Source organism: Haemorhous mexicanus, chromosome 6 (assembly GCF_027477595.1).
Source record: "Haemorhous mexicanus isolate bHaeMex1 chromosome 6, bHaeMex1.pri, whole genome shotgun sequence".
In the NCBI taxonomy this organism is placed as follows: Eukaryota; Metazoa; Chordata; class Aves; order Passeriformes; family Fringillidae; genus Haemorhous; species Haemorhous mexicanus.
Window position 1 is genome coordinate 40,588,571 of NC_082346.1, and position 12,971 is coordinate 40,601,541.

Here is a 12,971-nt window from a genome sequence, read left to right on the forward strand (position 1 = left end):
TATATATCCTGATAAAGAAGGACATTACTTCTTGTGATAGCACCCAGACTCAGAATACTGATGATAAATCACAATAGGTTGTTTACATGGGCTGTAAATGTAGTTTTTCCTCCAACAAATTAAAATAGCTGTAAAATCCAAAAAGCATGCTGCTGATTTCAAGCAGAAAAGCACAGGTCTTACTGCTGAGCAAGTTAGGCTGTTGAAGGGTTTTTTTTTTTTAGTATGTCTGAGGCATTAGCTGAGGTTATTATTTTCAGGTAGGCCTTCCATACCACCTAGTTTCAGCTTTCAGGTAACTGTCTTCAAATGTCAAAATGTTGAAAATCAATTTCACAAGATTCAAGTATCAATACTAAAACACAGTACTAAGACAGCAACAACTGGGCAGGTTATTGCAAGAGACACTATTCCTTGTGGAAAATCAAAAGACCAACAAGTACATGATGGGTCTTGAACTTCCAGTTCTGAATGTCAAATATAGGAAGCAATTCCAGTAATGTGATCAACATATTTCCTCTCCTTCAATAAAGTGTGAGCTAAAACATTACCTACTTGTTTGACATCTTAATTGACCATGGATAACATGAAATATTGCTCTAATCCTCCCCCCAGCAAAATCTCAAATAATTTCCATGCCTTTTTCAATAAACTACTTTCCATAAACTGCAATGTGACATTTTAATGAACAACATTTACAATGTCAACGGGTTTCAACTCTTTAGCAACTCAAACTTAATCTAAAATAAAGTTCTCTCTTTTGATTCTATTATGTTTCTGACCAATATTTCAAATAGTAATTTTGTCTTTTGTGAAGGCAGTATTAGGAAAATGTTGTTTCATAATTCCTACGTTTCTTTAACTGGAAGTCTGAGCACCTTGTGTTTGAAAGCAGAGCACAGCTGCCACTTTGGAGAAAAGTCAGCCCCAGTTTGGCCAGAAAAGTCAGACACAAGCCAAGAAAGAGGGCCATTTTTAGTCAATACATCACTTGAAAGGGTTAAAGAGCAAGAAGAATTATCTCCTTGTTGCTTCTAACAGATAACCATAATTTTTATGACCACTTGAACACGGCATATGATAGGATTGGCGGGGGGGGGTCTTTCTCTGGAATTTGTTTTTGGTTGACAACAGTTGTTGGAGACATCAGACATACCAAAACAAGAGGAGGACAGTATATCCCAAACTGTCCTGAGTTCCTCTTACCAGACCTCAGTAACAAGGCAGAATTAGCCAAATTCAAAACTGAGCAGCATAGCAAAAGGCTAGAAACCAGAAGAGACATAAGACCAGAAAAAGAAATGGAGCATTAGACACTGCAAAAACCAGAACACACAGGTTTCATACAATCAAAAAACCCATCATCTTCCTAGACTCTGAACAAAGCACTTGTCCTCTCTTTGCAAATCAGCTGTCATCTCTTGCAGTATTAGAGACAACTTCATATGCTCAAGGATAAAAACATTTATATTAAGCCAAAATGCTAAGCCTCCTAGTGTTCGGGCTCCCTAACGCTTATTTTGTTCAAAATCTAGAAAGCTGCAATCTATCTTATAAGAATATTACACATGCAAAGTCAGGAGTTATAAAATAAAACATCAATATTTAAATTGTTTGAGCAAGCCTTGGTTACGCATGCATTATGTAGTAGGCTTGGAATTAAATAATGCACAGAGCTCAGAAAACCAAAAAATCCTGCTGACATTACACGTGCAAAAAACTTTAAAAGCAGTGGAAGAATTTACAACACCACAAAACAACTGGGTTTTCATGATCTGCCGAATTCTGCTGCTCTCATAGGATGCTATTACAACACAGATGGACAGTGACAATTTTTTCTAGAAAAGATCTCAAAAATGTAGCTGCAAATGACAAAGGCATGCAAACAGATCTTCTGGAAAGCCGTATAATGTACAAGTAACGTGAGTTGGTACATTTAATCCCCAATGCAGTACTTCAAAATGCAGGTCAAAGTCAACTGTTAATTGGTACACAAATAACTACGCCTCACCTCCTCCCACTTTGTATTCTTTAATTATGTACCTCTGAGCATGAAAGTCCCTCTGCATTACCATGCTATTTGCAGTGTTTCCTGGATTTAGTACTAAAGGTCGGAACTAGCTCCCTGATATACCTTTGTCTGCAATATCTGTGGCATACAATCAGCTAAGGAAAGTTTTTTATTCTTCCTTTTACACCAATTTATACTTATGTAGTTTAAAACATACAATCTCTAGCAGGCTAATTTCTGATGGAAATAATTTTTATTTGAAACTTTAAATCTTTGGAATGGTATCCATCTTAGAGGCTCAAGAAATTTAGCTTATATCCTATACACATACTGATCAGTAGAACATGCACATCTAACAATTTTGTGTTTATCTCAACACAAGTTCGAGTAACCAAGATGGTTGAATTAAAGGCAGGTAAAAAAACTGCAGCACTCTCTTAAGATATCACAGCTTTACCTTTGGAAACATCTTTTGAAAGCTACAATGCACACATGCAAATATTTTAGAAAAGTAATAGAAAGATTTATTCTTGAGGGAAAGAAACTTTTAGAAGAACAACAATTTTTTTTGCTATAATTTTGGAAACTAACTGTTTTCTACATCTGAAGATACTAAGGCATTTCATTGAGCAAAAGAAAAAACGCCTGAACAATACTGACAGTTCATAATATTCGGGTTTCTAAATAAACAAATGAAACAAACACCTTATTCTCTAAGTAAAATAACTGCAATACCAGGGGTAGCATGAGTCTAGATGTTTGACAAGTATAAAGATGAGAAAGAGAAAAAAACTTTGGATATAGGTTTTCCACACAGAAGGCAGTAACCCTACTGAAGTTGTTCTCATTCTGGCTTTGCAGACTGACACTCTACTGGTTGAAAAGAATAGAGCAGTGAAGAGAAGGAAAGCTTTTCTATTAAGCACTGACCTTATGTACATAACCATACCAACTTCCTTACAAATTATTTCCTGCAGTGCATTGAGATTTTTCTTCCTGGTGTAGTACAAAATTTGCCATAAATAATATCTGGATCAGCCACTACAAAAATACACAGAATAACTATTCTCCAATGACCATTTTGAACCATCCCAATCCTATCACCCAAACACCAGTCTATGCACTAAGAATCAGCCTACCCACAGGACTCCCTTCTACTCTGAAGTGTAAGCTGTCACCTACCTCCTGAAAAAAAGCAAAATAAAATGACCCTACAAACAACAAAAACCCCAGCAGCAACAGCTGATGGATTTATCTGCAGGTACATCCAAGCTAAGCATGTTTTTTCACATCTTAAGCCTCAATTAGGTAAAACCGTAAACTCATTTAGACAAAATATGAACCTTTTCTAGACCTCTCCTAGAAGCTGCTTTAAAGAAAGACTCAAGCTTATTTATACTATAGAGCATATGTACCAATGATAAAGAATGCATCTAAAGCTTAAAATTCTTCCAAGGTTTTAATCAGTCTAAGACAACAACACAAATATTTGCAGTAAATATATCAGTATAACAGTAAGTATAACATTAACACTCTGAGTGGGAAGAAACCCCTATCAACCTAAATTCCAGATAATCAACTATTATAAACACTATACAATTAATTCCAAACTTCACTGATAATGCAATCACAATTTTTGCACTACCTAAGAAGTAAAAATCCAACATTTATGAATTATTTTAAGCTTTCAGTAGTTTAGCCATTAATTCTGAATAATTCATCAAAACTGTTGTGTGTTTTTTAAATTTGTATCATCCCCTAATTTCTCATTAAATCTTATTCCACAAACAACCCACCTTTCACAAAAACCAACATTCCTTTGCAAATCCACCACACAGACCGAAAAACGTGCAGTGTCAAGACCTGAGAACACTGTCATATCTCCACAGCCTCTTCAAAGCTAAGGGAAGGTATCAAGCCCAGCAACACAATCCTGCTCGTAATTAAAGTAGGGAAGCGCAGTAATAGTATCGCCAGCTGAAGCATCACACCTCAGTTGGATGTATTTGTTTGATGGAGTTTATTACCCTGGAGTTTGGGTTCAAAACTGCACACACAAACAAAAATTAGTACTTTTAAATATACTTACCTTGCACCATTATTTCTAAGTACTTCCACTGTTTCATCAACAAAATACCGATCCTTGACATAAGCAAAGATTTCATCACAGATCTCATGCAGGCGGGTGCGATGGGTAAGGGTGGCCAAGTAGAGAACTGGAATGATGAGTGCTTCTGGAAAACTTTGAAGATTATGTCTGGCTTTCTTCTCCGATTCCAGAGCTTCCTGATATGTGAGTCCTGGTTTACCTGTGACAGCACAGCTCCACACAAGGCTGTTGCACAGAATGGTGCGTTCAAAAAAATCACTGGAAAGGAAGAAAGGTCGGAGGGGGAAGAAAGAAAGAAAACAGTTGAGTTCTGACTAACATTTTAAACTTGCTCACAGTTAATACAGCAGCAAATTGCAAATATGTTTCACAAGCGTGAAATGCAAAAGCAGCTCTACTCCTCTAGAGTTTGTAGATATGAAGGAGTATTTGACATTTTTCAGCCATGGTAAATTGCTACTGTACAACCAAAGTCTCCTCTCATTACAGACTACAGTAAGAGAATCAAGACCTAGAAATGCTGCAAACAAATACTGATGTATAAGAAGCTTTTTGCATAATAATAATCACACTGAGTTTAATAGGTGTCATATCGTACTCGTATCTCCCCCATTTCCACAAATATTTGTAAGACGAGTGCCTAAAACTGTACAAACACGAAATAACTTTAAGATCACAGAAACATGTTGCAACTTGAATAAGTTCCAGATTTTGAGTGCCTTAACTCACAAACTAAAAGATGGGAGAGGTAAAAATTAATGTCAAGTAGTTCTCTAAATAGTTTTTATTCCTTCACTGTTTGCATAGCTCTTACAAAAAAGCACTGAAATATTTTTTTCTACAGATTCTTTTCCTCCCTTGTTCCGTTAGTAAATATTGATTCTCCTCCTTCCACACATTTCCAATTAAGGCTAAAATTGCATTGTTGTTACTGCTTGCTTACTAGCTATTATATTGGAATCAAGAATGAAGAGCTTTCATTAGTCAAAATCTGTCCATTTTTGACAGGTGTCAGAAGAACAGCAGCTTATTAAAACATTTTCAAAATGAAGTAGGTGATGTATCCATTCACAAAGCCAAGTTAAAACATATTATATACTATGGATCAGTGATCAGACAGCAAAGCAATCTTTCAATATGCCCCAGTTCAGACAATGCTTTTACTTGCCTTTACAAATATTAATGGACTAGTATTGATAACTACTGAATACACAGGACAAACCAAGGTTTGTTTTGTCTTCGTCAGTCCAACATAGTTATTTCAAAGCACACAGTACTTTCAGTCAACTGCATGCTACATGAGATACCTAAACTGAAGTTTCAATTCATTCCTTTCACAAAAAACCCAAAACTAAACCAGTGTTCCCATTTTTAAAAGGACAGACCTGTTCAAATAATTTCTAGTAATGAGGTTAAGAGAATTGGACAGTTCACAATGAGTTTTTTCTTGCAGTCTCCCTGCAAACCCAAGCTGGCAAATGTTCATCAGTGACACTGATGCAGATGACAGTGTTCACTGCAGATGGACAGATGAACCATAACATTTTGTAAATGAAAATGGAAATTTCAGATTGAGGACAATGAAGGGTCTTGGCTCAGATAATCCTTTCTGTATGAGCACAGGATTCCTCTGAGCGAGATATGCTTTAGGAAGAACCATCAGCTGCAAGAAAGGGAAAAGGACAGAACAGGAAGGGATAGATAAATTATCTGAATAATATTTAATAGCTACAGAATTTCAGGTTTTTATATCATCTGCTATCCTGCTATCTACTTAATATATTTGACAGTATATGGATAATGTGGGCCTGCTTACTCTAAAGACAAAAAAGACAAAAACAAAGGAGAGAGAATTAGATAAACTATTCTTCAAGATATGAGGAACAGATGGCTGCCAGTCATTCTTTGTGCATCTTTATTGTGTATTACACTTATTTAAACATATTAAAGAACAGGTTAGACAAAAATCTGTTTTGTGAGTTTGGATTGGGTTTTTTTGTGAGGTGAAAGAATAGATAAAACATGATCTCATCAGGTCTTGTCTTGCCCTACATTCCAATATTTCTGCATTAGAATAAAGTAATTTTTATGGATGGATATTCAACAGATAAAGTAGCACTTACTTCAATCTTCATTTAGCTGTGTTTCTACATCTATTTTTGTGTCTCACTTACCTAAGAGGCTCTTGATAACTATCTTTAGCCAGGAAATAGAAAAAACACTCTAAAGAGTTACTAAAAAATGTACCAGAATATCATTTTTTAAAAATTATAAAGTTAAAAAAAAAAAGTCAAGGAGGCATCAGAGAGCAAGGGAGAGACAGAGACAGTGTCCCTTTAAGAGCTGCTGTTATTCTTTGTGAGGGGACACCAGGCAGTCATGCTATTTAAAGCAGCAGCATTGAACTTAGAGGAGAAAAAAAATTAAAGAACAACAAAAAAAATAATTTAAAAATTCCAGTCAACAAACCTCTTTCTAAAAATTCCTAATCCATTATTATTACAAGTACAAAATGCTAAGATTACTTTAACTGAAACATATTTGAAGAAAATATGTTCATTTACATACAAGCATATTTTGTGTATCTAGTTTCATTCTCCCTCATTTCCTCTTTTGTTTTGTGTGGATTTTTCCCCTGTGAGTTTACAGGGAAGAAAAAAATAGTGTGAAAAAAAAGCTACATTCTATTTTGAAAGCATTATTTAGCTATCTTTGCCTACAGTGCATCAAAACCATCTGTGGCTTAGTCTGTTAGCAGAGTTTCACTGCAATGTTTTAAGGATCTCACTTTAACTTGGTTGGAGAGAAAAGAAAATCCCACAGTATAACACTAAATATACTCCTTCTGTCCCTGTCTCTCTCCAGGGCACATCAGTTATCACAAAACACTTGACAAAGAAGACACAACAGCTACCAAACGAAGGAAGGGCAGCAGCAGCAGTGACACCCTTTCCCCTTACTTGAAGGGTAATAATGTCCTTGATCATATTCTACATTCAACTTAATTTCACAACAGCAAGAGCATCTGCTGCTACATCACATCTCAAGCATTACCTATGTCTTTATCTAGGCTATTAGGGTTTCTGGGGCTTCCTTGCTGGTTCAAGATCTCTGTGACTCTTGGCAACATGGAGGAAGAAGTTCATACAAAGCACATCCACAAAGGTCACTTGCGTGGGTGCATCTGCATTCGAGAAGTCCAGTTGCAAATACAACTGCAGCACCCTGGTGATGTCCACATCAGCTCAACTACTCGAGCAGAGTGGACTAAAAACTAATTTGTCTTTATAGTTGTAATTAACACCAGTTTCTTAGCTGGATGCCTCTTTTCATTTAATTAGTTAGTTTTCTATGAAAGGTAGGCAAACTGTAAAATTATCAGCAAATAATTGAGTAGTAGTTTAATGCCACTACTCAGTAGGTATTTGATAGGAGGCAGGTCATTAACTGAAGCAAGAAATAAATTACTTGCAATCTCTGTGCTGACTGCATTTGCAATGGATATAAAAATCAGCCTAGAAATTATGGCTGGCTTTTTCCTGAACTAGCCAAATACTCATCTTGATTTTACGACTGACAATATTTTTAGTGTGCTTCAAGAGCATTTATTGCAAATATTTACTTCCATTCATTTTCTTAGCATATGTTAGAACAAGTAATTTAGTGTGCTAAGGAAGGTAATCAGAGAAGACTAACTCTGTCATTCTGGATCAGAGTTTTCATATACTCTTGGTCTCCAGAAGTAGTCGAGAACTTGCATTACAAATAATGCACAAAAACAAAAAATCCATCATAAATACATTTATTCCTTAATATTTCCAGGTAAATTATGCATTAAGGAATTCCTTTAAAGGGATGAGTGACTCTCCAAGAAACAGGAAAATTCACCTAACTTAACTAAGGGCACTTAAAAAGCCTTTTGAGAGATCTCTATTTGACTGTAACCAAGAACTCTACAGGTCAACCTCTAAAGAAGTTTCACTAAGTTTTGAAGATGAGGAGAAACTGCTCTTCCCCCCCCCCCCCCCACGTTCTAGAATGAGAAACATTCCTACCACTGTGTCTATACTACTCATCATTGTCTTTTTCAAACTATCCTCATATACAAGACTTCCCACACTTTAATAGTAGCTTTCTCTGCTCATCTATATCAGCTATTAACTTTCACAGACAAGATGTCAAAGACTGGTGGTAACATCCCACTGGTTCAATATGTTTTTCATGCATTCCATATATCTCATGCACATCCATACTTGATTTTCCTACTTTGACCCCACAGCCTCTCCTTGCTGGTCTGTCTCTGTAACCAGGAATGTAACCAAGCATGGCAAACATCAGATTTCCCAGTTTCTGTTACTAAGGATAAATATAACTGGATGTGGCTCTCCCTTCTGAAAGGATTACAAAATTATGTGATTGCATTTCGTATTAAAGAGGAAATACATTCTTCACAGGAAAGTCACTTTACAAAATACTAGTCTTGCCAAGTTTTTCTCATATTAGTACAAGCATTTCCTATATAGAAAAGAGTAATACTAATGTCAGATTTCTAATCAACTCTACTAAAGCTGGCACATGCATGAAAGCAGCTTTTCACCACTAAGTTTATGCTCTGCCAAAAAAACCACCAAAAAACACAACAAAAAACAAACACAGAACCAGCTTGAGTCTTAACTGTTTGTACTAGTTAAAAGCATTCATACAGTTGATGTAGGGGGTGAATTCAGATTATCATAAATATCTGTACAGCACTCTTCATCTAGTCGGACTCTGTCATTTTTAAATCCTCCCCTCAAACAGTAGATTCAGAGAAGTCCAACTTAGGCAATGGCTTTCTTTCATGAAACAGCTAATACAATTTTTAAGAAGTGTGCCCTCCCTATCCCTACTAATCTAATTGCCCTTGCTTAGGCAAAGAAATAGGTAATATTGTTTTCAGAAGGCATTATCAATCAGCAGAGACAAAGATCAGCATCTTTAAAACTGTCTAAAAGATGACCAACCTTATGCTCTCCAGCAGATTATGCCATAACAGTAGCCTAAACTTACAACCCATCTGTGCCAGAACACTTTGCTAGGTAAAGAAAGTTCATTTTTCAATCCAATGCACTAATTTTATCCAACCTAATAAAAAGGGCCAGAAAACAAAAACAACAAAAACAAACCCATTACCAAACACACACACACACCCATACACAAAAAACAAGCATAGCAGAGTTTTCTGTAGAGTCTTCCCAAATACCACATTCTAAGGCCTGACCTCTTAGCTAACCACCTACTGACATTTCTAGGGACTGCCTGTGAACACATCTAAATTTATTCCTTAATTCGTGAACTTTGGTTAAGTAAGGAATTTGGTGTTTCATACTTATTGACAACACCTCTGCAGTACAAATAAGCCTGTCAGAATACTTCAAATAGTCACCAAACATTTTGAGGACAGACATTTTAAAAGGATACTTTTCATACCGAAATTTTAGTAAACTACATGTACCTGAAACATATTTCCCTGTGTCAATAAATACATTAGAGTAATCTAATGATGTGATAATAACTGTAAACAGAAAAGCAGCTTATCAGAATAAGCAATTCAATATCAATAAGCAGAGTAATATCAGAAGCTGGGGGAGGGGGACTTAATTCCTAAAGAAACAAGAGGCTGTCACCTCTCCCTTGTTAGGTTCTTATATGCCCTATAATGAAAATACTCCCTACAACATAATCAGCATCCCGAGAGTATATAGTTCAGTGAACAGTAAAGCATTACCCTTCAAAGTTACCTAATCCAGCTTCTTTAAAATTTTATTAAGTGAAGTGTATTTGAACAACAAAAACAAGTCTAAACATGAAAAAGATTTAGGTGTGCTTTTATTTCATATGTTGTAAATTAAAAGCACTTTAGATTTAACCTGGTTAGTCTGCACAGCTTTAAAAAATTATAGTTAGGATGTGGGGGCCTTTTGTAGGTGGGAATGTTGCTGGATCAGACCGGTGGTGAAAACCCGTAATTTATCGGCTTTTGAAAAACGTCTTGCTAAATACTTTCTGTCCATTGTTCTTACAAGCAGTGAATGACTGGCTGCAAGTTCGGGACTACCCGTGCCATCCGCCTTCACTCGTTAACGGGAATTTCACCTATCCTGTTCAGCTTTGTACACGCGGGAAAAAAAAACAAACAAACAAAACCCCAAAAATATATATACATAAAGGATGGGAAGAGCGATAAAAGCCTCACTAGAAAAAAAACTCCTAACGTGACAGGTGCGCTCGCTGGGCTACAGGCGGGGTTTAACCCCCGGCTGTGCCGCCCGCCCAGACGGCACGGGAGGGCTCCGGCGGCGGGAGTCCTACCCCGCCGGACAGGTGCAGCGACCCCGCGCCCGCGCCGCGCTCCCCCGCCGGCCATTTCCAACCGGATCAGCCGGCAGCTCCCCGCGGAGGCGGGGCGAGCGCGGCCCTGGGCGGCGCGGAGAGGGCCGGCAGCAAGGGGTTAACCGCGGCGGGAGCCGGCCGGGGAGCCCAGCGGGCCCGGCAGCCAGTGCCCCCCGCCCGGCCGTCAGCACAACAATAGGGCACCGGCACACGCCGGGCGGGCGGCCCCGCTGAGCCGGCTGAACGCGGGCCCGGCGCGGCCCCTTCCGCGGGGCGGCCTAGCGCCGTGCGCCGCCGACACGCGGCTGCCGGCGGGGGCGGACGGGAGGGAGAGCCCGAGCCCGGCAGACGCTCGTTGCCGCCCGCCGCCTCCCACACGCGCAACTTTCACTTCCCCGGCGGGGGCAGGGGCAACACCGCGGAAGGAGCGAGAGAAGGAGGGGGGAAGGAGCCGGCTGTCTTCCTTCCCCTGAGGGTGAAGGGAGCTGCGGGGTACCCCCGCCGAGGAGGGGCAGGGGAATCCCTGCCCCAGGCGAGAGATCCGCCCTCTCTTCCCCCATCCCCATCGCGAGGGCACAGGCTCGGCGCCAGCCGCGGTCCCCCACTCACATCCCCCGGCAAGGCTCCCCGCAGCGATCCGGGGAATCCCCTTTCCTCCCACCCTGCCCGCCCAGGTGTCAGAGTCGTTGGGGGCTCCAGCCGCTCCCTGCCCGCCGCCGCCGGAGCGCGGGGGGGTTGGCGGGGGAGTGCAGGACGGACATAGGGACGCGGACACCGACACGGGGCTGTTTCTTACTCGTAGTTCCTGAAGATCTCGTTAGTGACCCTGCAGTAGAAAACACGCTCGTCCGGCCGGAGGTCGGCGGGGGGCTTCACCCTCACGAAGGGCTTTCGGTGCAGCAGCGGCATCGCCCCGCTCCCGGCTCTCTTCCTGCCCCAGGATCGGCTTCAGGGGGTACGGGGGAGAATAAAAAAACACGGAGGGATTAAGCGAAGCAGAGGAGCCCACCAGCCCGGGGAGGAGGGAGCGGGCCCGGCGTGTCCCTCCTCCCGGGGGAACCAAGGCAGGAGCGAGCAGGAGCGGCGGTGGCGGCTCGGCGGAGCCTTTTGTGTGCCCGACACGCCGTTGCCTGCCGGGGACTGCGCGCGGACCAACGGCGGCACCTTCCTCCGCCTCCGCCCGCCTCACAATGGGGCCATGACGCCGAGCGGCGGGCGGAGGCGGCAACCCCCGCGCCAGCCGCGCAACGTGCTCGGCTCGGGGATACCCCGGCCGCGCTTTGTCTCCTGCGGCGCCCCTGCCTTGGGGTCACCCTGCTTCCCCCGCCTCTGACCCACACACGCCGGCCGGACACCAACTTCCACTCCCCCTCCGCCTCCTCCTCCTCCTCCTCCTCTCCGCAAAGCAAACACCCAGGAGGGGCAGCGCCGACCACTTATCTCCTTCCTTCCCTTCCTGCCGGGTCGCTGCCTAACTGGGGTCCTCGCCCTTCCCGCCCCACGCCTCGCCCCGGCCCAGCGGCTGCTGGGCTCCGCCGCCGCGGGACAGCGCGGCCGCGGCGCGGGGGGCAGCCCGGCCTCCGGCCTGTCCAGCGGGGGCTGCGGGGCTCCCTCCCCTCCTGCCCACCTGGTGCGGCCGTAGACTCTGCTCACTGCTCGGTCGGTGCGGAGCGCGGTCCCCCTCGCCGCGTTTCTTCCCTTTCCTCAGTTCCCCCCCCCCCCCCGCCGGCTCCTGGGAAGTTTTTGATCTACTTCTTCAAGCCCTCAATCAGGAAGAGCTGCGGGGAGGAGCCTTCCCCTGCTCTCCCCTACATCTTTATTGGCCGCTCTGTGCCTTCCAGCGTGTGTCACACAGGAAGACAGCGAGCTACATTATTAATTAATGGCTGAGAGGGCGCATCCTCCATTTTTGAATTATCAGCCGGAGACCTCCGGTGCGGGGGGTGCGCCCAGCCCGGCTGCCGGCGGGGGAAGGCGGCTCTCTCGGCGCGGCGCTGCGGCCGGACCGGGCCAGGCTGCGGACGGCTTAAGCGCGGCGACCCTGACACAGCGGTCACGGCTCGGCGGGGCGGCCGAGCCTGCGGCGTGCGGTGCTGCCCGCCCGCGCCTCCGCCCGCGGCGGCAGCAGCCGGTGCCGAGGGGCCGCCGAGCAGCTGTGACACCGCTCGGCCCCGGAGCCACCCCCTGTCTGCCCTTCGTACCTGCCCTGCGAGCGGGGGCCCCGGCGCGTCTCCTGCGGGGCTGATTGATTCCCAGCGGATTTCGGCGTTTGACAGTGCAGGGCCGGGCACGTTGCTCTCTCAGTTACAGCCCCCGAGCCCTAGTGCTATCGGCGCGGGCGGGGGCGTACGGGTGTATTTTGCAGAAAGTGCGATTGTATATAATTAAGATGAGCGTGAGGGTTGTACGTGGGCCCCCTAACACTGCTTTTCCTTACAGTTCACCGAAAATGTCATTAAATGGTTTCATTAATGTATT

The 12,971-nt window shown here is 43.0% G+C and overlaps 1 protein-coding gene across 3 annotated transcripts in view; it reads right to left on the reverse strand.

Annotated features, from left to right (window-relative positions):
* BAZ1A (bromodomain adjacent to zinc finger domain 1A) overlaps positions 1 to 12,282 on the reverse strand; it is a 65,106-nt gene extending 52,824 nt beyond the window's left edge. For all 3 annotated transcript variants that reach the window (XM_059849901.1, XM_059849900.1, XM_059849899.1), the window contains exons 1-3: positions 12,121 to 12,282; positions 11,290 to 11,439; positions 4,101 to 4,379 (exon numbers count right to left, since the gene is read on the reverse strand). In XM_059849901.1, coding sequence (XP_059705884.1) covers positions 4,101 to 4,379; positions 11,290 to 11,402 — 392 coding nt within the window. In that variant the 5' untranslated portion in view covers positions 11,403 to 11,439; positions 12,121 to 12,282. The remainder of the gene's footprint in view (positions 1 to 4,100; positions 4,380 to 11,289; positions 11,440 to 12,120) is intronic.
* Positions 12,283 to 12,971: the final 689 nt, after the last annotated feature.